Source organism: Lutjanus erythropterus, chromosome 8, assembly GCF_056507025.1.
Source record: "Lutjanus erythropterus isolate fLutEry1 chromosome 8, fLutEry1.hap2, whole genome shotgun sequence".
Lineage (NCBI taxonomy): Eukaryota > Metazoa > Chordata > Actinopteri > Lutjaniformes > Lutjanidae > Lutjanus > Lutjanus erythropterus.
In genome coordinates, this window is record NC_139324.1 from 957501 (window position 1) to 982616 (window position 25116).

At 39.0% G+C, this 25116-nt stretch overlaps 2 protein-coding genes across 3 annotated transcripts in view; one reads left to right on the plus strand and one right to left on the minus strand.

The window, feature by feature from the left end:
* Positions 1-12246, minus strand: part of usp37 (ubiquitin specific peptidase 37) — a 21943-nt gene extending 9697 nt beyond the window's left edge. Inside the window, exons 1-11 of one of the 2 annotated variants that reach the window (XM_084724212.1) lie at positions 12094-12246; positions 10378-10607; positions 6691-6841; positions 5806-5894; positions 4564-4679; positions 3645-3722; positions 3281-3369; positions 2984-3077; positions 2508-2663; positions 2062-2193; positions 1442-1565 (exon numbers count right to left, since the gene is read on the minus strand). In XM_084724212.1, the coding sequence (XP_084580338.1) occupies positions 1442-1565; positions 2062-2193; positions 2508-2663; positions 2984-3077; positions 3281-3369; positions 3645-3722; positions 4564-4679; positions 5806-5894; positions 6691-6841; positions 10378-10551 (1203 nt within the window). In that variant the 5' untranslated portion in view covers positions 10552-10607; positions 12094-12246. Of the gene's footprint in view, positions 1-1441; positions 1566-2061; positions 2194-2507; positions 2664-2983; positions 3078-3280; positions 3370-3644; positions 3723-4563; positions 4698-5805; positions 5895-6690; positions 6842-10377; positions 10608-12093 lie in introns of both variants that reach the window. The other variant, XM_084724211.1, reaches the window with a different exon arrangement.
* Positions 12247-12353: 107 nt separating this feature from the next.
* Positions 12354-23163, plus strand: LOC146322280 (CCR4-NOT transcription complex subunit 9-like). The gene is made up of 8 exons (XM_084724213.1): positions 12354-12698; positions 13945-14130; positions 14793-14908; positions 15248-15357; positions 15452-15561; positions 16635-16733; positions 16860-16951; positions 22855-23163. The coding sequence occupies exons 1-8, from the start codon at positions 12681-12683 to the stop codon at positions 23021-23023; spliced, it is 900 nt and encodes a 299-aa protein (XP_084580339.1). The 5' UTR covers positions 12354-12680; the 3' UTR covers positions 23024-23163.
* The last annotated feature ends 1953 nt before the right edge of the window (positions 23164-25116 follow it).

Below are 25116 nucleotides of genomic sequence, written 5' to 3' on the forward strand. Positions count from 1 at the left end.
TAATGTAATGTCTTCAGTCTTCAAATATACAAAGCTGACAAACCAATCTACATGTGATTTGTATTTTTATACACTTGTACAAGCTTAAATAGTTTGGCATGTGTTTTCTTTGACCATGGTTGTGTTCGAAACCGCATACTTACCTACTACTCATACTAACTCTTTGAGTATGCAGTGTGTCTACACTGGCAGTATGCGATTTTTGAGTATGCGAGAAGTTCCTGGATGCATACTGCATTCGCCAGAAATGTTGAGTATTCATCATCAGCTTACTACTCACACTCAAATTACCCAGGATGCAACGCGATGCGACGTCACCACGAACAGGACAGGAAAAAAAAGGTTGGATGAATTATATCATTATTATATATATAATTATGTAAAATTACCAAGCTGAGTAAGGTTAGATATAATTTTCCCTCCAATTTTTATGCTTGGAGGTATGTTATGTTAGCAATTTCTCATTGGATTTACATTTATTAAGAAAGTTTAAAAAATAAATACGATTTACATCTGACAACAAGCCCAAGTCGATAGCGACCATGATGTACCGAAGACGGCGGGCCGATCTTCGTCTCATAGCCGACAAGACTCTCCGCCGGTAAGGCATCATGAATGGTCAAATTCCGTTAACGGGACGAGATCAGTCCAAACGGCGGTGTCAAGCAGGATATATTGCAGGTTGGTTCGCTTCTTGTTTTCAAAGTAAAAGCACTATTTATCACCATGGTCTTTTGGTATGAGAAAGGGAAAAGGGTGTTTTATTTTGTGAATATAACCGGAAGTGTGTTGCTCACTGCGGCTAGCTTAAATTTCGCCGAATTCGTCCAAACAAAATTGTAAACAGTTGGTATTTGGACAAATAAACGGCACACTCGGGATCTAAACGGCCACTTTCTCACCTGATTTTTTAAAAAAATCTCGATAAAGTGATATATTTAAAGAGTTTAGAGCTAAAGTGAAATCAGCTTCAGCCTGTCGATTTCGGCTCGGGTAGGAGCACAATGCATTGTGGGTTATCATGCAGTACGCTGTAGTGTAAACGCTTTGCATGCTGTCTGATGGATTGGGTATGCAGTATGGAGTATGGATAGTATGGGTATGGAAGTATGTAGTAGTAAGTATGCGGTTTCTAACACAGCCCATCACTTTTGATATGTTATCAAGAGGTAGGAGCTAAAATAAGCAAATATACTACTACTACTACTACTACTACTACTAATAATAATAATAATAATAATAATAATAATAATAATAATAATAATAATAATAATAACAACAACAACAACAACAACAACATTAATAGCAAACTAATATATTTTTCTGGTAAAGTCCTATGTAGCAAGTACAGCATAATATCATCTCTAACTACAAGGTACTTTTTCCAAATAAGAGTAGATAACAACTGCTTTGAACTGTTGATTCTTGAGGGAGATCTTACATTCTGCATGTTTCCAGAGAAACGCTCGGCTGTGGAGGAGATGGCACTCTTCACTTTCCTCAAGAGGTCCTTTTTTGTCTCTGGACAGCCCACGTCCTTCTTGACCATGAGGTGAGCAAAACGTCTGCAGGTAGTGAGGATACCACAGATTAAAAGCATTTCTCTTTTCAAAAAGTGCCGAAATTGCTATAAGCACTTTTAAGTGGGTTTTGTTAAAAAGAGGGTCTGCCTTGAGCAAATAATGCTCTACACAAATTGCTCAAGTTCCTTTGATAATACAAAACGTGTTTAAGTTCCTTTGACAATCTGAAGGACAACATGAATCAGTCTTCTTTAAAGAGTAACTTGCAGGTTGGAGCCCCAGTGTATCAAGGTTTAGTAAAATGATATAGAAACTTGATTTTCAAAAACGTATATACATATATACACTACAGTGACTTCTGGAGCCGTTTTTGTGAGAGAATTTTAATTCCACTTCTAAAAATGACAATCTGGAAGTGACATAGACTGAGGCAGACAGGCCAAATCTGAGAGCCTTCATGAGCCATTTAATCTCATTAGGACATTTAACCTGCAAGTTAATATTGATCTGCCCCTGTCTGCAGAGTGTACTGTAGTACCTGAGCAATGCATTGATGGGCACCTTCTTCCACGGGATGCTCTGCCTCAGCATGTCATTGGAGAACGAGGGGAGGCTGAAGAGGGACTGCAGGATGGCATTCATGTAGCAAGTGTTGCCCAGGTTAGAGAATCTATGATATATGGACACAGTGGATGACAAAACAAGGGGAAGAACCATTTAAGGCTTTGAATTTAGATAACAGAATTTCTGACAACCCCAAGAACTTAAAGAGACATGACTTTCATGATGTTACAAACGGGTGTTTGGAATTCTAAGAGCAAAACTGATTCTTCCGAGAACATGGGGCATAAAACTACAGATTCTGATTTCCCTTGTGCGTCATTTGGGTTCACAATATTCAAAATAAATGAAATTCAGTCTTTCTTCACATACATGGACTGCTTATGCTCACATTTAATTTAAGATTCTCTGGCTCCTTCTTACCCTTGCAGTGGGGGCTGAGGCTGGGCCAGAGTAGAGGGCCTCTGCTTGTTCCAGCCACCGTAGTCCAGAGAGGGCCGTACCTTCTTGAAGGGAGTGGAGTGATTGGGCAGCATAAGGCTTCTCTTGACTGTGGTGGTCTGTGCTGTACAGGATGGCCTTAGTAAAGATTATAGAGATGTGAATCACTGGCCTCACCATGATTTGATTCTTCAAATCTACAACTAGATGAGTGAAATTAAAATAATAATGCAGTATTGTTAAACTATTTTCCTACTAGATGATGAAAAGAGGCGAGATTGTTTCACTGAAGCAGATGTTGATACAGCTATAACTTTTATGAACATCATTTTGTCATATTTGATAGGAATGCACTGATACCACTTTTTTTCAGACCAAGTACTTACATTTGGGTAAAACATTATCTTTATACAAGTTACCAACTGTAGATTAAATACAAAACCACTAAAGAAACTCACCTGTCCAGGAACGAGTGACTCTGGCTGTAGTCTTTAGTCATAGATCGGCTACCATAGAATGATGTTGGCTGAAGGGGAGTTGAACCCAGTGGAGCTGAGGGTAAGGGGAAAAAATACGGTCTGAATATTCTGGTTAATGTTCCATTTATTCTCTCAAAATAAGCAAAAGGCAGTTACAAAAAGTGCTTTAAAATCTCCAGATGTTTTGCAGTTAAGTAAGTAAGTCGAACCAGCATGATGACATAACCAGCAGTCTACAGATGGTGCTGTTGCTGAGCTTCAGATGTAGAAGTTTACCTGAACTCCTGTTCTCCTCGGCCTGCTTCAGCTTATCTTTGCAGCTTAGTAGAAACTTCCTGGATGGATCCGAAGTAGCTTTGTTGTTGCTAAGAAATTATATATATATATACATATTTTGGGATGTTATCTGACTGTGGAAGGTGTGAAAAATTTAAAACCTTTGTATGCACTTTGATTAATAATCTGATGGTCATTACACATAGATCTTAGACATTTGTATACATAGATATTTTGATATCTGTTTAAATCAGTATATGAGGATACAAAATAACCAATAACCTAGATACAGAGCCTGAAAAAAGGCCAAAGAAGTAGGGTCAAGCATCAAGTGTAGTGGTGCTCAAGTAGTGCTCCCTTTTACCTTGAGGAGTCATTTTCCTTGGGGTAGTCCTCAGTCAGGTCACTTTCAGAGTTAAGGAGTCTTTTTCTCTTTTCGCTCCTGAAAAAACAGTGACAGAATATTAATGTCACAAGCCTGAACTGACCATTCCTAAATCGGACAGAAAGACTGACAGACAAAAACATAACACCTAAACATGACAGGTGTTCAAGTCCTTCTTTAAGGGCACAGTCACATGCATGAACTGGGAACTGCACAGGGAATCCCGGGTCACAGGGAATACCAGCTGAGGGACTGTTGCTGTTGTCAGTGTAAACAAAATCAATAGATCTTGTTTTACTTTGTCAAAACAAAAATACTGATCCAAGCAATTTTTTAAATTTATTAGAGACTGAACTAATAATAATGTCAAGCATCATCACTAGGTGTGAAAAATAAATATCAGGCTGATAAATTACCTGCGGATATTGACCTATCACAGCTATATCAGTCAAGCCTGGTATCTGGTCTGTTAGCCAGTAAATATTAGCTATAATGCTATCAAATTCTACAGATTATGTCAAAGTGTTCCATTTGAATTCTTAGAGAAAATGCTCCATATAAGCCAACGCACATCTATGACATTATTAGAAAAAGTAAATGATTACTTGAAGACAACTGTTTATTTTTGCTGTAATAGTTATGTTAATTAGATGTGATTCAGTCAGAGCTATGAAGTATTAAAACACACAGCTTTGCTCACAGTATCTTAGCCTTTCTTACCCTCAGGTGTGCAACTTTTGTAAATACAAAAATGTGAAAGTAGAAGAAGGTCATTATTTTTATCAGCTGGGGAAAAAAAACTACATTGTGCATCCCCAGTCATCACATTGAGTTGTTTCAAAAAGATTAAATTATTCACATGCCATAACTTGCATATTAACATGAACTTCTACCATACCTATTCTCAGACAGTCCAGTGCGAGTGGGAGTGGAGGTAGCTCTACTCGGGCTACCCAGAGGCTTCCTCGGCGTTGTGTCCTCCCGGCCTTCTGCACTCTGCCGCCTTGGTGTTGTCTGGAAGATGTTAGGAGTCTGGATATTTCAATCAAATGTAAGTGTATCAGTGTTGTTTTTGGCAGCCATTTCTATCCTTAATAGTTTTAGTCTAGTTTTAGTTGACGAAAACTAAAAGGGTTTTAGTCTAGTTTTAGTCATTAATTTTAGTCGAAAAAAAATAATGACTTTAAAACAGGGGTGTCAAACTCAATCACAGAAGGGGCCAAAATTTAAAACACAGTCTAAGTCGCGGGCCAAACAGGATTAAGATTTATTGAACAGTCTAAAACTGTTCAATGTTTTATTCAGAAATATGAATTTCAACAGCCAGACTGCAACAACCTTTTCCTCAATAAAATAAATACGATTTAATTTTTTTTTTCTTCAACAATAACAAAGGAAAACAAGAATATTTAAGCTCAGAATATTTAAGCTCACATATCCAGGTGGGGGTTACATTGAAAATGCTTGCTTTTTGTCTGGGCACAAGATATCGCACACTTTAATCATGCAAACCCTCAATGGCACTGCATTTGGCATAAAAATATGCTCATATAATAATATTACAAACCCATCAGTCCATCAGGTACAGATGAACATATTAACCTGCTCAATTTAACATTAAGGCCAAAACGCACCGAAAACTTCAATAGAAAAGTCAACTGTAGCTTCTATGGTGCACTGCAGGCTTCAGATTTAAAATGTAACACCACAGAACCAACAGTATTTTAGGAAAAGGTTCAACTGCACACTGACACACACTGAGGAGATGAAGAGAAGAGACAGAGTCTGGACTCTTCATCATGATTTACATCATTGCAGCAATTAAGTATTTAAAAGTACACAAATCAGACATGTCTGAATCTGATTGCACATACAGTTGGAGGAAATGCCATGCATTTTGATAGTCCTATAGCCAACCCACTAACATTTTCATCTCGTCTTGTCAACGAAAACAACAGATACGTCTCGTCATATTTTCGTCATCAAAGAGCTATGTTTAGCTCGTCACTGTCTCGTTTTAGTCATGAAAGAAAGGTGCGTTAACCAAATTATTTCGTCACCGTCATCGTTAATGAAAACAACACTGAAGTGTATGCTTGTCACTAAGATTTTCATGTTAAAAATGTGAGATCTTGCTCACCTGTCTCTCCCCTGATGGACTGGTCTCATTTTTCACAGATCGATTCCCAAGCACGCTAAAGTTTGCACTTCCATGGGATGATTTTAAAACTGCAAAATTAAAAAAGAACAACTCAGGACGAAGCATGTGAGTGACACAATTATTTTAATTTACTTTGAGCTCTCTCTGGGGCAATGAATCCCCTTTCACAAAATATGCTGGAATATTTCACCTAAAGCTAGCACAACCTGTAGCTAGTCTAGTAAATTTCACACTGAAAGGTAGTTAACTGTATTGTTTATACAAAAACTAAATCCCAAACAAAATCTGCAATTAAGTTTAGCTCAGAACTACAAACAGTTGCCTGGACTACAGCTGCAGAATTTTTCAAAGTCTGTATCTCATGTTGTGTGGCAGGTTGCTGTCTGGCTCAGCGTGACAGTTTGCTCTGCTGTGATAGAACACTGATATTACTGCTGTATGCAAATTTTGACCAGCTGCATCACAATAAAGGTGTCCATCTGCAAAGACAGATCCCTTACATCAGTCCATCAAATTAATCAAAAACTCAAGGCCACCACATGAAATCCCAAAAGAATCATCAGTACACATGTATGCCATAGAAGACATACAGACTTTTCCTTGGATTTCAGTTGGACTTCTCTAACATCATCACTTGAAATTACTCAAAACCACAGGCAACCATGCTCAGCATCAAAATATGTGGCAGATGCTGGAGAGTTATGACTGTCATCTGCTGGACTTTAAGAAACCTTTGTAAGGAATGTATCAATAATCATCACACATAAAGCTTGAGTAAAAATCTTGAGAAATTCTTCCCTGAAACTGTGCAAAAAATCATTAGTGGATAAAATAGGTTCTTAAAATAAGCAGCAGTGCTATTACTTGTCTTTGGCTGCTTCAACTTTTCCAGGTATTCTTTAGTCCTCTGAACCAAAGTCGGGGGCATCTTATCCAGGGTGATGACACTATTGTCCTTCAAAGTCAGCATGATCCGGTTCAAATTCTGGCTGATATTCTTCACATTCTGGTTCAGCTGAGGGCAATAAACAAAAACAATACACAACAAAACAAGATAATCAAATTAATGTCTTGACTGCATTTTTATTCATCTCTTTTGTATGTTTTCTTATACATAGTTACAACATACTTTGTTGGTCCATTAGTGCTACATTGACATTAATTTACTTAGATTTTAACAACACAACACAAATTACTTAATCATCTTAATCAAATTGTTAAGGTTAATGTTTAATATTTTCCTGCATAGAGAAAAAGGTGACGGGCATCTTCTAGAAAACACTATTTTCTAACAAGCACTTTATTTTCTGCACTTAATTTCTGTCACTTGTAACTGCAATTAAAGCACTACACCAATGTGCTGGCACTGTATCATAATGAGCACAGTGCACAAGGAAATTCATTGCCTCAGTTGCCAAAGAGAATGCCAAGAGCTGCAACCTTTTTCAAAAAATTTCCACCAGAGTGTCTGTTTTAAGTGAATTTGGCAAATTTTGTTTCTTTTGCATCCAAACATGTCAAATCTCTTTAAAAGGTTTCCTAAATTAAAGGTTTAATCACATCAGTGTAACATTTTATGCTTTGCAGAGATGGCTCACAGAATCAGTGATTAAATTCAGCAATCACCTGATTCAGACATAATAAGGTGGACATTACACATTACCTAGACCAAAAGCATTGTACCCCTACCCCACAGCTTGCTGCTGGCTTTGAGAGACAGTGGTCCACAAACTACAGGCTTGATATCTTAAATGTCATGACATGCAAGCTGTCCATAAAGCAGCAGAAAAAAGGAGACATGAAGGTAGGACAAAAGCTATACATATTACAAAAAACTGTGTCTTTAGGGAAACCGCTGCAGTGTGCCACAGCTGCGTCAGTGGGCATGCAGCACAGAGCTTTTGAAGGCTGCTTCAAAAAAAATATATATATATGAATGCTTCAAGTTAGGGGTGTGCGATATGACGATATTAGATCGTGAAGGATTAGAACGTGTAGACGATCTGCCAAAGTGAGGAGATCGTATGGATCGTTCAGGGGTCCCTAACAGGCGGACCCACACGCCGTCCTATACGGACCCGGACCTATAACCAATAAACTATTAAGAGATTTTGACGGGACGCTTCTATTTTAACTGGCGCAACTTTTCTAGTCTTTCCGCCGCTGGTTTAGCTGATCAGGAAACACACAGACCAACTGCAGAGAAGCTGCGTGTGGAGGAGACTGTTGTTAATGACGGAGTTTATTACAACAGTCGAAACTAACGTGATAGTTAATGACATCGACATCAACCAGATGCTCTTATAAAATTAAACAATTGTCTATACGTAAAACAGGAGAGTCTGTGAGAAACTTTCAGACCTTCTCACAGCAGAGTGAACAGGTGAGGGAGGAGAGGAGGGCAGACTGATCACTAATCAATCGCGGATGCCGTCGTCCTCTCGGACTGATTAAAAAACATAAAAATGTCAAAGTTGGTGACAAACCAAACCTGGATGTCCGCACAAATAAAGTCTTTGTGTGAAACACTGCAGAGTGTAACACCGTGCTGTTTACAGACAGTCTGCTGTCATTAGTTTGACAGAGACAGAGGGTCATGTCTAGAAGGGAACCCTAGACCTGCAAAAGATCGCGCGAGTTTGATTATTTTAGTAGAAATAACGGACATCTCGCGAGAGTTGCGCAAATAAAGAGTTACCTTCTAGACACGAGCGAAAAAGGTGCGCAGCTCCAAAAATAGAAAATCATGTCATGGTGCCCATGTTTTTAATGTGGCGGGCCGCCATAAATAAAACTATTCACTGATCCACAGAGAGTCACTGAAACACTGATCACTGACCTGCTGTGATGAAAAAAATACTCAGATTCTTTACTTAGTTTTTACATTGTGGTATTAGTGTTTTTACTTAATTACAATTTAAAAACCTTGCATGTTATTGTTTCCTTTTTTGAAAAATCGACATTTTTATTGCTGTTGTTGTACTTTAATGGTATTCTTGTTGGTATTTTTTGATTACTAAATACAGACTTGCAAACTCATAAGAGGAGAAAAAGGTGGCATGTTGGTAAACCAGTCCCCTGTTGGGGGTCTGCGAGCGTCCTGCTCCAGAAGAAGAATGTTGTGATTTTAACATGTTAACAAAACATTCTGGTGACTGTTTCAGTTAAAAGAGTTAGTAACATCTTTTGTTTGTGGTTTTTGCAGACATTACTACCTTTACTTTTACCTTTGTGCTTGAAAAAAAAAGTAAAAAGTAAAGTAAAAACAGTAAATGTAAATCTAAATACATAGCATAATACATAATATAAATACATGTAAGATCGTGATAAAATCGAAATCGTGATTTTCTAATAAAAAAATCGTGATATGATATTTTTGCCATATCGCCCACCCCTACTTCAAGTAAAAGTTGCCCAATCACACCAGCTACTAAGCGATTACTTGCTTATGCAAGCAATTGGTCTGTGCTTATTTTGATGGTTTGAAAGGAAATTCCACAGCCATTTAAATACATGATAGGAAACTGAACACCTCTACTTGTGTGTCAAATGGGCCAACCTAATTACTTTTTTGCTCCTTGGTCAGTCCCAACACCAAATATACAAGCAGCCACATCAGTGATGAATTGGTGTGGATCATCTGCCAGATTCTGGTTGACCAGCTGGTGGCAGAGTTGTTAAAATCCAAAATCCCCAGTGTAATTCTTGATGAAACCACTGACATATCTGTCACAAAACAGCAAACTGGGTCTACAATTAAATAAAATTGAAGTGTATATTCTAATAACCATTTCATAGACTGAATAGCTTTTTTTTTTAAACATAACACGCATGCAAACTGGTTAGAGGTGAAAAGGGTGGACCTGCTAGGGGGGTCTGCTGCTATGAACCCCTGGAGATTTTTTCCCCATGATGTTTACATCCTGTAATGCATGCATGAACTAGCCCTTATGCAAAGGCAGAAGAAAACAGGACAAACGTGTAGTACGTTCATCTTACAAAGTTCTCCAGAATGCATTAGAATAAACTTCAGACAAGAGTTGTATTTCATTGATGATCTAGGATCAGTGTCATTAATCCAAATGTAATATTGACCAATAAGAGCATTCAAGTAGTGATTTAAAAGAAAAGAGCAGTTAGCAATGTTAGCTATCTTGCTAATGATGCACACAAATCAAAACACGCATCCACAACATCAAATGTTTGTGCTCCATTCTAAGTTGTTTTGGCTTTTTTGTTTTTTTTTTAACCAGTATAGATTTGCTGTTTCAGTGACCTGCTGTCATTTCTGCCAATTAATATATTGTCAAACTATAAAATATCCTGCCTTCATTACATATCTGTGTCACTAATATTTGATGCACACATTTGAGAGCTCATTGCAATATCAGCTGATACAGATTGATGTTGGAATCAAAATCATTATTGACCCCAAAAATCCAGTATCCGTCAGGCTCTAATAGATACTGCTTCAGCAAAGTTTATAAAGCAATTGTATAATGAGTGCAATGAGTTGCATTCATTATTGAATAAATGCAAACTGAACAATACCTGGAAGGTTTTGGAGGCTCCACCACAGTTGAATCTTAGACACAGGTTGACTTTGTTGTCCTTTTCCAAAATCTCGAAAGTTCCCTCTTTCCATCTGGTGGTGCCCAGGTCGATGCTGGTAAAGCGTATCTTCACAGCGCCACCGCTGGAGAGTTTGGGCACTATGGTTGCCATGGCTTTACTATCCAGTTGGTGCACCTTGGAGGCTGGGACTTGCGTTCAGACAAATCCTAAACAAGACGGAAATTAAATCAACAGCATCAGTACAACCATTGTATGTCATTTATTGCCCATTCTCTGTGTCCAATCTTCATTGAGTATATTCTAAATGTCATTCCTTATCCATATCAGCACCACCACATTAACACAATTACTGCCACTGCAGTGGACAGTTACATTAAAGGGACAGTTCACCCAACGATGACAATTCCGTCATTAACTACTCACCCTCATGCCAACAGAAGATTTTTAGTCCACAAAATACTGCTGGAGTTTCAAAATGCCACCATGCCGCTCATTTGGTACAGTACAAGTCTCTTAAAGCCCCAACATGTCAAGTTGACTTGAAAGATGTCACTTGCACCATGTTTTTCGCTCGCCAACTCTTCACTGTATCCTTCGCTTGAAATCACGTTCGTGTGTGCTCATCATCTGAACTGGGTGTGTGTGAAAGTGAATGGCATTTTAGGAGACTCGGATTAGACCAGATGAGCAGTACGGAAGTATTTTCTGAATTCTTTTAGGGTTTTTTTTTTTCATCTGAAAACTGATCACCCTTCACTTACATTGCTTGGGAGATTCTGTAAGCTGTTTTCCTGTGAAACTCCAGCAGTGTTTTGTGGACTGAAAAACTAAACCCAATCTTCAATCAGCATGGGGGTGACTAGACAGTGACAAAATTTTCATTTTTTGTTCATTATCCCTTTAAGGATACCAACCACTACAATTTCCAGGCAACAGCCAGTCTCATCTAGACTCATGTGAACTGTCCTATAAAAGTCGGCTAATGAGCCCAATGACAAATCTTAATTATTTCAACGCAATCAATATAAATATTGCATAGCTTATTAAAATCACAAAATACTCGTAAATAGCTTAGTTTACATTATTCAGCTAACGCAATTATGCTAGCCCGCTATTGCCAATGCTTCTCTCCTGAGCGCTGAAAGTCACAACAAACTCCAAGTCGAGCACAAGAAACGGAGCACAACAGATAAATAGCATAATCACGTTCTAAACGGCTCATTGTAACACAACAGACAGCGAAACAGCGAAATTGTACAAAGCGAGGGAACTCACGCCACTTATGTTAGCTGGCTAACGGTTCCACTAGGAGCCTGGTTTGCATTAGCCATAAAACTAGCCCAATGGCCAATCTGTACCGCGGCAGCAAAGGCAAGCGAAGGTACACATTAGACTAAGTGCACATTGGCACCAGCGCTCGTTACTCCTTAACGTCATTCTGACAAGACGAATCGTCACAATAATGTGCGAAACTATCAAAGTTGCAACGAGGGTAGCACTACAGCCAAGCTGAATGTCTGGGATGCTGATAATGTCGTCCCCTCATCTAGGGACGCTGAATGGATGCAGGAGGCCGACATTAGCAAGTCGGCTAACGGGCTAGCAGGAGCTAGCTAACTGGCTAATTTGCCTGATTGTAATTTGGTGATGAAAACAGTGTCACGGTTTGGTTACATCGTCACAATTCTTTACCTGTCGATGATATGTGGTCGTCTTGAAACTTTTAAATCGCAGTATCGTTTTCGCAAGTCCTCCGAGGGCAGAAAGTTTGTTTTGCCGGCATTCACCTGCTCCCCAGTACGTGTGTTGTTGACAGTGGACTTGCACACGACGCCTCGCAACACTGCGCGATGATGGCGGGAATGTGAAAATTTACAACGGAAATGATAACCGAGAATGTTTCTGATCCAACTCTCGCGATACTTCACTTATTTGTATTGTTGCCTCCATAGCTTAACAAAAATCCGCCAGTGGACTAACTGCATTATCTAGCGTTAAATTTTGAGCTCTCGAAGGTGTCGTTGAAATACACAAATGCGAATATTAATGTTTTGCTATCTTGTTATCTCAATGAAGTTATGTTGCTTGTAATGTTGATAGTCGCGCGTACTGGGCTCCATTTGGCAAGACGTTTAGCAGCTAGCTTGGGCTAGCTGTCCGCACTGTGTATGTTAGTGAGGCCAACTTTCTTTCATTACTACATTAGTTTGCCACTACACCACACTTAAGCTGATACAGCAGTTTTAACAACACTTTGGGACCACGAAGAGCTTCAGAGAATGCTGGCGACGGGAGCAGTGAGTATCTAATAGCGTACTGTATTACACATAATTTCCGTCTTCGTTTCCCTTTAAATTGCTAAAACCAGCTCATTCAGCAATATTGTCTATTTTGTTGCAAACCGCAATTGAAGCTGTGAGTGAAATATTTAAGTAGGGAAAAATGCCTGTTTCTATGGCTTAAATGGAGTTCTCTGTAAAACTAGCAATTTATCAACAGTAACGTCAGGATAGAGCTTTTTGCTCGCATACAATCATATTACATATTTTTAAATACTTTGATATCAGTCTGTGAAGCCATATTGTAGGTATGTCTAGTTGTAACATACATAAAAGATATATGGTACAGGATTGTGCGAAGTTGGTTTTTTGCTAACATCTGACATGCTAATCTTTTTTTTTAACTCATTTTGACTGATTGCAGATGCCGATTAATGGACGTATTTTTCCCAGTTAACGTCAGAGAACCTTAAGTCTCTCCTGAACTGGAATTAACATATTATGATTACTTTTATTGTGGTGATCATTATTTTCATCGCCAATTAATCTCCCAAGTATTTACGTGATTATTCAATTAGTTATTTTGACTATAAAATATTATAAAATAATGAAAAATGTCAATCAGTGTTTCCCAAAGATCTAGATGATGTCCTCAAATGTCTTGTATTGTCCACAACCCAAAGATTTTCAGTTCAATGTAATAGAAATAAACCAGAAAATATTCACATTTAAGAAGCTGGAATCAGAGACTTAGACTTTTTTTTCTTAAAAACTAGTTGGTGATTAATTTAGTAGTTGACAACTAATTCATTAACCAGGAAAGTGGCTCTTAAGATGTGCAGTTAAATTTGTAGTGTTGAAGGAATGTGACTAGGTTCTTCCTCATATGATTAATGCTGAGTAATCATTGCAAATAGCAACTGCGCTATCTGTTCAAAATTTGAATCACTTCAAAAAACCCTCACCACAAACATACTTGTGTCATGTGCTCATAAGAACGGTGTCATCTTATTGGCCTGTCATATCAGCAGAAATATCAGCATTTTGGACATGTATGTTATTCCTTTTTAAAGAATTTATTGGCTGATACTGATGATTTGCCGATATTACTGTGCATCCCTAGTATGTTACATTGTAATGATAAACAAAATTGCTAATAATCTCCTTTCTCATACACTCATATTGATATACAGGACATATCCAAGGCTTAATTGTTATGATGATGAATGCATCTATTCATAATTTTTTGTCCTTCCTTTTATAGGCTGTAACTAATGTCACAGCCCTGGCTCAGGTCGATCGGGAGAAGATTTACCAGTGGATCAATGAGTTGTCCAGTCCAGAGACAAGAGAAAATGCCTTGCTGGAGCTAAGCAAGAAACGCGAGTCTGTGCCAGACCTGGCACCAATGCTCTGGCACTCCTGTGGCACTATTGCTGCACTGTTGCAGGTATGACCCATGTCCCATCGCTAGTTGTAGCATATTACTATTAGCCTCTTTACACCTGGCATTACATGTGTCTTGGGTGATCCGATCACAAGTGACAGCTTGAAGTACATGAGTTCAGACTTGGCATTAGAATGGGTCTTGAATTGTTATCAGATATCACTTCCCTGTGCTATATGCAAATAAACAATTTGCTACTTCATTTCTTCATTAATTCGTCTGTTTACAATGACTAAATGTGTTTTTTTTTAACCAGGGCCCAACAGTAGTAGCCAACATGCAAATCTTCTGTGGCCCACCCAAACCTTTAATTACAACTCTGATCAACACATGAGACTAATCATACCAGTGACGAGATATCAGATAGGTTCTGGTGTCAAACTGACAGCATGTTCACAAACATCTGCTACTTATCTTGGCAGGTAAGAAAGCCCAAACACGTAATTTGCCTTACAGTGAAGCGAATGGAAATCAGACAGCTGGGTTGTGTTAAGGACGTCAGTTGAGTAGGAGGGTCTTCAGAACAGATTGCATACACACTGCTACAAGAATGTGGTAAAATGCAGCCCACCACATACCAGATACCTATGTGTCTGTTCATGTTGTGCGGTCTTAATATTAAATTTAACTGTTTTCCATCTTTGTCTATGTCTTTCTCTGTTTAGGAAATAGTGAACATCTATCCATCCATAAATCCCCCTACGCTGACAGCTCACCAGTCTAACAGAGTGTGCAATGCCCTGGCACTTCTGCAGTGTGTTGCCTCACACCCAGAGACAAGGTAATGAGGAGTTCAATATAATGACTATGTAACGATCCAGAAATACATAATTAATCCAACATAATATGCTTTGAATCTGTTGAAATCTCACAAAATAGTTTAGGTATCACTCAGAACAGTCAAAGTGTCTTTTATTAACATTTTAGGAATATGTCTTACATCTGATAACTGCTGTAATCTCAGATTTTCGTGACTTTTAATTTTAATGTAGGTATTTATTTTTGTCTCCATTATCAGTAAAAACCTTACGGGTGACCTCGATGCTTACGTCTTATATTTACAGTGTACAATGGACTGGTCACATTGATTAAAATGTTTTCTCTCTTTGTCCCTCACCAGGTCAGCTTTTCTTGCTGCTCACATCCCTCTTTTCCTTTACCCTTTTCTACACACTGTGAGCAAAACACGGCCGTTTGAGTACCTGCGACTTACCAGCCTCGGAGTCATAGGTAACCTTTACTCCTGCTTTGTTGATTGAGGTCAGTTTCCACAAAATGATGTCTTCAGCTTTCTCATCAAGCTGCCTCTCTGTGTTTACTGCAGGTGCCTTGGTGAAAACAGATGAACAAGAAGTGATTAACTTCCTCCTCACCACTGAAATCATCCCGCTGTGTCTCCGTATTATGGAATCAGGGAGTGAGCTCTCCAAAACGGTACATAACTCTTCCAGCTGCTTTGTCTCTGGCATATTCCCTAACCTTAATGTTGCTTTACAGTAATAGTTTGAACCATAATGTTTTCTCCTCCTTTCTCTTTTCATGTATCATGTATCAGCTCCACTGTTTTAACGCCCAGCGTATAAAAATAAAATAAAAGACCATATCGCCAGCCACCTCTCCCAATCTGTTGCTTTTTATTTATAATTATGAAGATGTATCACGGCTGTAACACTTGTTAGACTGTCTTATTTTTATACACTAAAGGGATATTTTTTTTTTTTTTTTGGAGTGGGGTTGTATGAGGTATTTATTCATAGTAATAGTAATTGTCTTACCTGCAGTTGATGGTGGTCAACATGCCCACAGTTTGGAGAAGTTGCGTGAGTACTGATGTAGGAAGCTAAGCATTGTTCTGATGTGCACAGGGTCAGCAACAAAATATATTTTAGCCACTTACAAAAAAATCAATATCAGTTTCAGTTTACGGTATATTTAGAATTTTTGCAGTGCTTTTTCTTGCCATCGAACAGCCTTTTCCGATGGGAATCCACCATTATAATAAGTCAAATAACGCTCTTTCCAAACCAACCAAACTCCACTGGTGAAATCAGTCATTTTACTTTGTACAACACGGGATATACTGTTATATCTGTTAGTCTGTTTGTGTCATTGTGTGATTTCAGTCTTTTAAAAGGAGAGTTTGAATTCCCCAAAGTAACAGCAACACAAAATTACTGTTTTTGCTAAGCAGCCTGGCAACTTTGGAGAAAAGATATTTGGCGTATACAATAGGGAATTCCTGTTGCAAAAGGCTGTCTGGTAGCAAAGTAAAGCTGTAAAAATATTCTAAAATATGTTTTGCTGTTGACCCTGTCCACAGCAGTACATTGCTGAGCTTCCTACACTCATACTGCTTCTCCAAACTATTATGGATACGTACCTCATACAACCCCACTTCAAATAATCCAAACTCTCTCTTTAAGTCATTAAAATTAAATATACTAACCATCTCTGGGTTGAAACTGCAGGTAACATTTTACCATTCTTCACTCCATTTTGTTTTGCAGGTCGCTACATTCATACTGCAGAAGATCCTGTTGGATGACACAGGCCTGGCTTATATATGTCAGACATATGAACGTTTCTCCCATGTGGCCATGATCCTTGTAAGTGTCCTTCAAAAAAACATTTGAATGTGATTGATCTAACTGTCCTCGTCTCTCTGCACTATGTGAAGCTTGGCATCGAGGAGATCCTCTTTCACAGTATTGTTTTCATCTGTTTCTTGGCAGGGCAAAATGGTGCTCCAGCTCTCAAAAGAACCATCAGCACGCCTGTTGAAGCATGTTGTTCGCTGCTACCTCCGCCTCTCAGATAATCTCAGGTAGAGCAGTTTTTACTCTATGTGGTCTGCTGTTTTAAAGGGGCATTCACACCAAAAATCAAAACACATATTTTACCCCTATCTTACTTGCAGTGCTACATAGTTTTGATGTGTGCTGCAGAGTTTTGGAGATATCGGCTGTAGAGACATCTGCCTTCTCACTAGTATAAGGGCAGTACATGGCACCCAGCTTGTGGTACTCAAAGCACCACAAAATACATTCATAAAAATCAGTTACCTTGGTTACTCAAGATAATCTACAGACCTTGTTGTGAACAGTTTGATGTAGGAACTACTTTCTTTCTACCAAACTACACCTGCCAACCATATCACCATGTAAAAGGAAGCATGTATCTACTCATGGACAAGAAGTTAGAGCTCAGCTGAGGAGGATACAGTTAATGTTTATATCCCACGCTGTCACAAGGGCAAGCCTCTTGTCCATGTAAAACAGTCATGATTTCTAGAAAGAGGCACATTGTCTTTTTTCCCACTGTATTTTTTGTGCTTTGAGCACAACAAAGAGTGCCATCTAGTTCCATTTTACTGAGAAGACAGACATCTTTAAAACTCAGCAACTTTCTAAGTGGATAAATTTAACTACAGGTAAGAGGAAAAATGTGCACTTTTGATTTTGGGCTCTCGATTGATCTGTGTAAGATGAGCTCCTATGAGCTCTGTGACTGAAGAATGTCATGATCAGTATTTGCCACTAGGAGGAGCCATGACACTAATACAGTACGCTGTGACAGTCAGTTCCTCCACCAATGGTCAGAACTTAGTGTTTACACACTAATTGCAACAATCAGAAAATAAATTTGTTGCCATCCTGATGATAAATTTCCAATAAGGTTCTAAATAAGTGGTGGTTACAGTCTCACAGATGCTAATTCTTTTCTCTTTATATCATTATAAAACTGATAACTTTGCCCTCTTTGGCTATTGGTAGAATCAAAAAAGGCTCTTTTAAGATATTCTTTTAAGCTTTGGCAACTTGTGATGGGCATTTTATTTACATTTTATTACATTTCCTTAGATAGAGTTACAACACTTTGCCTGAAATAAAAACCGTCCCTCCTAAAGCTAGAAGATATTGTTACATTTGAAATTACATGAAATCTAACATTAATCTTAAACAGGAAACAGGAAAAACAATAGAGACTCCATATCTTAAAGCAATGGTCTTATATTTAGTAACTAAATTGATGACGAGATGTACCAGGATCTGTCTCATTCGGCTCAGCAGGTGACATCAGTTAACTAATCCATCACATCTTACATTCACCTTTGGGTAATTAGAGCAACACGTTGTAAGTTTGGAAAAAATATAAACTTGAGTTTTCACAATTTTGGAAATGTACAAATGAACAACTTAATAATTAATATTCAGATGAGGAAGGATGCATATAGTTAGATATTCAGCACATGGATATGAGTTTTACCTAGTACAGTCTGCTTAAAGTTTATTTACTAGGGGTGTCACAATTTTCATTCTAAATTGAAAATCGATCAAATGAACAATGACAAGACAAGCAATACAGTGACATTTGGTCAGTTACAAGTGGCAAAGCAAAAGTGATTGCAGCATAATTGCAAAAATAGCAAAAGAGGAACAATGCAAAGCCAACACAGAAATGATAATTAGTAACTCTATTTTACTTCTGTGACAGTGAACACAATACATGGCCACTGAGTGACTTGTATGCTTATCAAGCCACGTTACTGCTGGCTGAAGTAACTTAACTACCCCTTATAACATGTTCTGGCACCACTGTTGTTGCTGAAGTATCCGTCTGCCATGTAGTGATTTGTCCTTTTTGTTTTTTTTTTTGCATTTAACAGCTTGTTCCAAAGTGACTGGTGAAATACATTAAGTTTTATATAAATTACTTAAAATTAAAAATTAAAATGACAGTTGTCAGGGCATAAATGATGATCTGAAAATGATCTGTTAATCTTTACAATTCAGGACTCCATAGTTAATGGCATAAGCAGTCAGTGCTATAACAAAAAAAAAAATTGACTCATGACCTTAAAATTTAGAGTCAAATCAAATTGTGGATTTGGAGAATTGTGACACCCCTATCAATGACTGAGCTACAGGTCTGCCCCAAAACATGTTGTAGATCAGTCCACCATGTGTGACACAGGACTCTGCTCACCAGTTTACTGTTTAAAAGGCTTGTATCTTTATTGAAGTTTACCAATATAGTTTTATCAACCTGATAGGTAATATGTAGTTCCTAATAGCTAGCAGCCCCTTAAGTAATATCAATAATGCATATCAGGAAAGCATACCTCGGAAAAGAGGTTGTGCTTTGAAAAAACAGATCAGTCTTCGATAATAAGTGGGACCATCTCTGTAAACAGCTTTTATCACATGAGCTTTCCACACCTTCTTATGGCATCTTGATATAGGCAAACAAAAGTGAGTACACCCCTAGGTGAAAATGTCCAAATTGGGCCCAATTAGGCATTTTCCCTCCCCAGTGTCATGTGACCCGTTAGTGTTACAAGAGTCGTTTCTCAATATGCGTTCTTCTCTGTACTTGTGTTCTTGTGTACTTGAGAAACCTCATCAGTCTCAGTCCAAGTACTGTTCCAATTCAAAAGTCCGCATCTCGCCAAGTACAGTCAAATATCCCGATGTGTTCTTGCCCCGCCCGTTCTATCGAGGATGCATCGGGTGGTGACATGTGTGGACTTGGGGCAGCCACGTATCCCAGAATGCATTTCGTAGCAACAATGGCAGAGGAGAGGACCCACAACTTTAAGTTACAAGTGTCGAAATACTACTGTTTTAGTACCATGGAATGCAATTTTAAGATTATTTTATGCAAGAATGTAGACATTAAAACTTTAAATCTGTGGTCGATTCATCACGATAGCGCGTAGTTTAAAATTTGCTCCGACATTTTCGGAGATGTGTCGTCCTGCTAACGGGACGGCCAGCATACCTCACCGGCTAGCAAGATGACCGGGCTGATAGCATACATGTTACCCCGCTAAAACAGGCTTATCCCAGCATGACCTTTTCAAATTGCCCACTGGCTCTGATGTCTCTATAGTAGTAAAACAAGATATAATTCATTTTCCACACATTTAAACCAAAAGATACAGGGTTGTGTTTTATATCATATTTCGTTTTATTTCAAATATACATTAATGGTGAAAATAACTGGAAGTGGGTAAGCCTGGATGAGCTGAGATGGTGACATCATCAAGTACGCTACTGTCCCAATAACAGAATGACCGTCCTGTGTCCTCCCGTCCTTGAGAGACTGTACTCCCAGATCGAACTTGCTAAGTCCGAACTGCCAAGTCCGTAAGTCCGAACTTGGCGTACTTGGTATTGAGAAACGCCTAAGGTCTCAGGTGTGAATGGGGAGCAGGTGTGTTAAATTTGGTGTTATCACTCTCACACTCTCTCATACTGGTCACTGGAAGTTCAACATGGCACCTCATGGCAAAGATCTCTCTGAGGATCTGAAAAAAAGAATTGTTGCTCTACATAAAGATGGCCTAGACTATAAGAAGATTGCCAACACCCTGAAACTGAACTGCAGCACGGTGACCAAGACCATACAGCAGCATACAGGTTCCACTCAGAACAGGCCTCACCATGGTCGACCAAAAAAGTTGAGTGCACATGCTCAGTGTCATATCCAGAGGTTGTCTTTGGAAAATAGACATATGAGTGCTGCCAGCGTTGCTGCAGAGGTTGAAGGGGTGGGGGGTCAGCCTGTCAGTGCTCAGACCATACGCCGCACACTGCATCATATTGGTCTGCATGACTGTCATCCCAGAAGGAAGCCTCTTCTAAAGATGATGCACATGAAAGCCTGCAAACAGTTTGCTAAAGACAAGCAGACTAAGGACACAGATAACTGGTACCATGTCCTGTGGTCTGACGAGACCAAGATAAACTTATTTGGTTCAGATGGTGTCAAGCGTGTGTGGCGACCAGGTGAGGAGTGCAAAGACAAGTGTGTCCTGCCTACAGTCAAGCATGGTGGTGGGAGTGTCATGGTCTGGGGCTGCATGTGTGCTGCAGTCACTGGGGAGCTACAGTTCATTGAGGGAACCATGAATGCCAGCATGTACTGTGATATACTGAAGCAGAGCATGATCCCCTCCCTTTGGAAACTGGGCTGCAGGGCAGTATTCCAACATGTTAACGACCCCAAACACACCTCCAAGACGACCACTGCCTTGCTTAAGAACCTGAGGGTAAAGATGATGGACCGGCCAAGCATGTCTCCAGACCTAAACCCTATTGAGCATCTGTGGGGCATCTTCAAACGGAAGGTGGATGAGCGCAAGGTTTCTAACATCCACCAGCCCCATGATGTCATCATGGAGGAGTGGAAGAGGATTCCAGTAACAACCTGTGAAGCTTTGGTGAACTCCACGCCCAAGAGGGTTGAGGCAGTGCTGGAAAATAATGGTGGCCACTTTGGGCCCAATCCGGACATTTTCACCTAGGGGTGTACTCACTTTTGTTGCCAGCTGTTTAGACATGAATGGCTGTGTGTTCAGTTATTTTGAGGGGACAGTAAATTTTCACTGTTATACAAGCTGTACACCGACTACTTTACATTGTATCAACATGTCATTTCCTCAGTGTTGTCCCATGAAAAGATATAATTAAATATTTGCAGAAATATGAGGGGTGTGCTCACTTTTGTGAGATACTGTATAATGAAGACCCCCGCATATTATTATGCTTTTGTTGCTGGTCATAATCTTGCCAAAATGTTTTGGCACAATTAAGTACAACTTTTTCCTCAATAAAATAAATAAGATTTAAAAAAAAAAAAAATTTCAACAACAACAAAGGAAAACAAGAATATTTCAGCTCAGAATATTTAAGCTCACATATCCAGGTGGGGGTTACATTTGAAAATTGCTTTTTTTTGTGTCTAGACACAAGATATCACACACTTTAATCATGCAAACCCTCAATGGCACTGCATTTGGCATAAAAATATGCTCATGTAATAATATTACAAACCCATCAGCTCATCAGGTACAGATGAACATATTGACCTGCTCAAGTTAACATTAAGGCCAAAACGCACCGAAAAATTCAATAGAAAAGTCAACTGTAGCTTCTATGGTGCACTGCAGGCTTCAGATTTAAAATGTAACACCACAGAACCAGCAGTATTTTAGGAAAAGGTTCAACTGCTCACTGACACACTGAGGAGATGAAGAGGAGAGACAGAGTCTGGACTCTTCATCATCACTTACAATAATGCAGCAATTAAGTATTTAAAAGTACACATATCAGACTTGGAGTAAAAAAAAAAACGCACACCACAGAAGTGTACATTAATATTATGATCCATGATCATAAAAGGTTTTTTATATCAAGTCGACACATCTGTCCATGTTGACACACTCTCTCTCTCTCTCTCTTATTTTTATTTTTACCTGGTTTCAGGTGGAGCTGCAGCTCTCTCTCTCTCTCTCTCTCTCTCTCTCACCTGGTTTCAGGTGGACCTGCAGTTCATCTCCCTCCTCATATACTTGTGTTTCTTTGCACTGAGTCAGTTGCTTAAACAGACAAACCTGTTTACATTGTCATTTGACAGAAACTTGCGTCTTTGCGACTGGGTGCTGATTTATTTCTGGAGTTGTGCAGCAGCTGTCGCAGTGCATTGTGGGACTTGTAGTATGAGGGGTGGGAGTGCTATTTACCGATGGGCCATTCATAATAGACAAATGAAATTATCTCACGGGCCGTATATAATTGAATCGCGGGCCTTGAGATTGACACATATGCTCTGGACTAACTGGACCTCTGCACCTCGCCACCAACACTGTTGGTCTGTTTTCTAGATGTTGTTAAAAGAAAAGCCAATGTGATGGTTTTGTGACATGTGGGATTCCTTCCTCAGAGCCCGAGAGGCCCTGCGTCAGTGTCTGCCTGACCAGCTCAAAGACAGCACGTTCGCCCAGGTGCTGAAGGACGACACCACCACCAAACGCTGGCTGGCACAGTTAGTCAAGAACCTGCAGGAGGGCCAAGTCACCGACGCCAGAGGCATCCCACTGGCCCCACAGTGACGTGCTCACAGCTGACACAGAGGGACTCTCTCATCACTGTCTAGATTTTGTATTTTGCCAAATGTGGTGCTAAGACTGCCTGCAGAATGAAGGACATCGTAGAGGAAGATTGCTTTTGCATTTGGATAGATGGATTAATTTACACCAGTGTGTCACCTCCACACATGAGGTCACTATCGCAACAGATAATCTGTGTTTTAAGAGCCAGACTGATTTTCATTTTCATTTAAATCCAATAATGATATATTGGCTTATATTGTTTATGACAGAAAAGTTTTTGGTAAGATACCTCCAATTTGATATATATATGTTATATAATAGTTATGCCTGTGGTAGGATATTTTACAGTTAAACCACTTCACCAACGTAACAATGATAGCAATTACAGAGAAATACATATTCAACTTGAAATAAGAAAAAATGTCCAAATGTATATCACAATGCAGCCTGTAAAACATTTACCATTTAAGACAGTTAACTGCACTGCAACAACATATCAGTGATAAGCCAGTATCGGTTGCTAACATCAGCTCTTTCAAATGATCGGTCAACTCTGGTCTTTTCTTGTCTATCACTGTAACTGTCTGTAACATTCCACTTTAAAGTAGGACTTTTTTTTTTGCTTTTTGCATTTCAAACATGACTTTTTAATCTTCTACATGACTGGTTGAGTCTCTTCTTTTGCTGAGCCTTTGCGGACTGATTGGACAGCCTATGTAGCAGATAAGAAATACAGTGGATGTACAGTATTTCTGTTAAGTTTTATAATTTTACTGGCTTTGTATTTGTTGGCCCAGTAAAACAAGATTATTTCTGTCCAGAATGAAATCTCTTGTTTGAAATATTTCATAAATAAACTGATGCTTTATTATGTTGTTCGTGTACAGGCTGTACAGAACTACAGGCTATTTCAGCCTGGATTTCTAGTCTCCTCTTTTGGGTAGCCAGGGGGCATGCTAGATGAATATTTTTGTCACCTAACGCAATGTTTTGGCCAACAAACCAATAGAGAATATACATGTGATGTCACAGTAGGCAGAATTACTGCAGTTACACCCACTGAGTGGCATAAAGACAACTGCATTGGATTTCAGCTGCAAAAACACATATGAATTCATATAACACTTTACATATTACTTTTAATAACAAGTAATAAATACATTATACTTTTTAAAGGAGTAATAAGTAAAAGGTACCATCTTACACTTCCTTAGTAACTTGCTTAGAAAAGTAGGTTCAAATACCTTGTGGAAATGGTTTACATCTAGGTTTATACCTTGCTTTCATTTAGTATTGAAGGATTTGTGAATATGCAAATAGTCCCCACCCTCTCCATACATCACACCTCCCCAACTGGTCTTGCTCACTGCATTTCACTTTCTGATTTCACTCCTAATATGTCTCAAAACACAGGAAAAACACCACATGGACATGTTGGCAAAAATGGGATTTTCACTGGAGGGTGTCTTTAAGATGCACGTTCACAAGAATGGGACGGACATGAGGTCACAGTGATCTTGGTCTTTGACCTCTCACCACCAAATTTAATCCATTCATCTTTTCCAAGTGCACATTTGTGTCAAATTTGAAGAAATTCCCTCAAGACGTTCTTGAGATATCACATTCACAAGAATGGGATGACTTGAAAACATAATGCCTATGGCCATCAAACCATATAAGTGTAAAAGTTATAAAAAAGGTTTTTCAAGAATTCTGAATCACAGTGGTCCCTCAGCATACAGTCATTAATGTGCTAAAAAAAAAAAAAAAGTAGGCTGATCGGTCCAGTAGTTTTCGAGATTAACTACAGACAAGCCGTAGGTCCACTGATTACACGCATACTCACTCACAGGCGTATAATAATTATCTGAAAACAAGCTGGTAACTACAGCTGTCAAACACATGTAGTGGAATAAAAAGTAGAATATTTGCTTCTGAGATGTAGTGGAGTATAAGTATTAATCCATCGTTGTGACAGATACAGCAGATGAGCCAACTTTTTTTCAAGAAGATTCTTTAGTCTGGATATTTCAGCCAAAGTTAGTTTTAATTTGGATTTGTTCTCTGTCAGTCAGATGAGACAGTGGCTCACC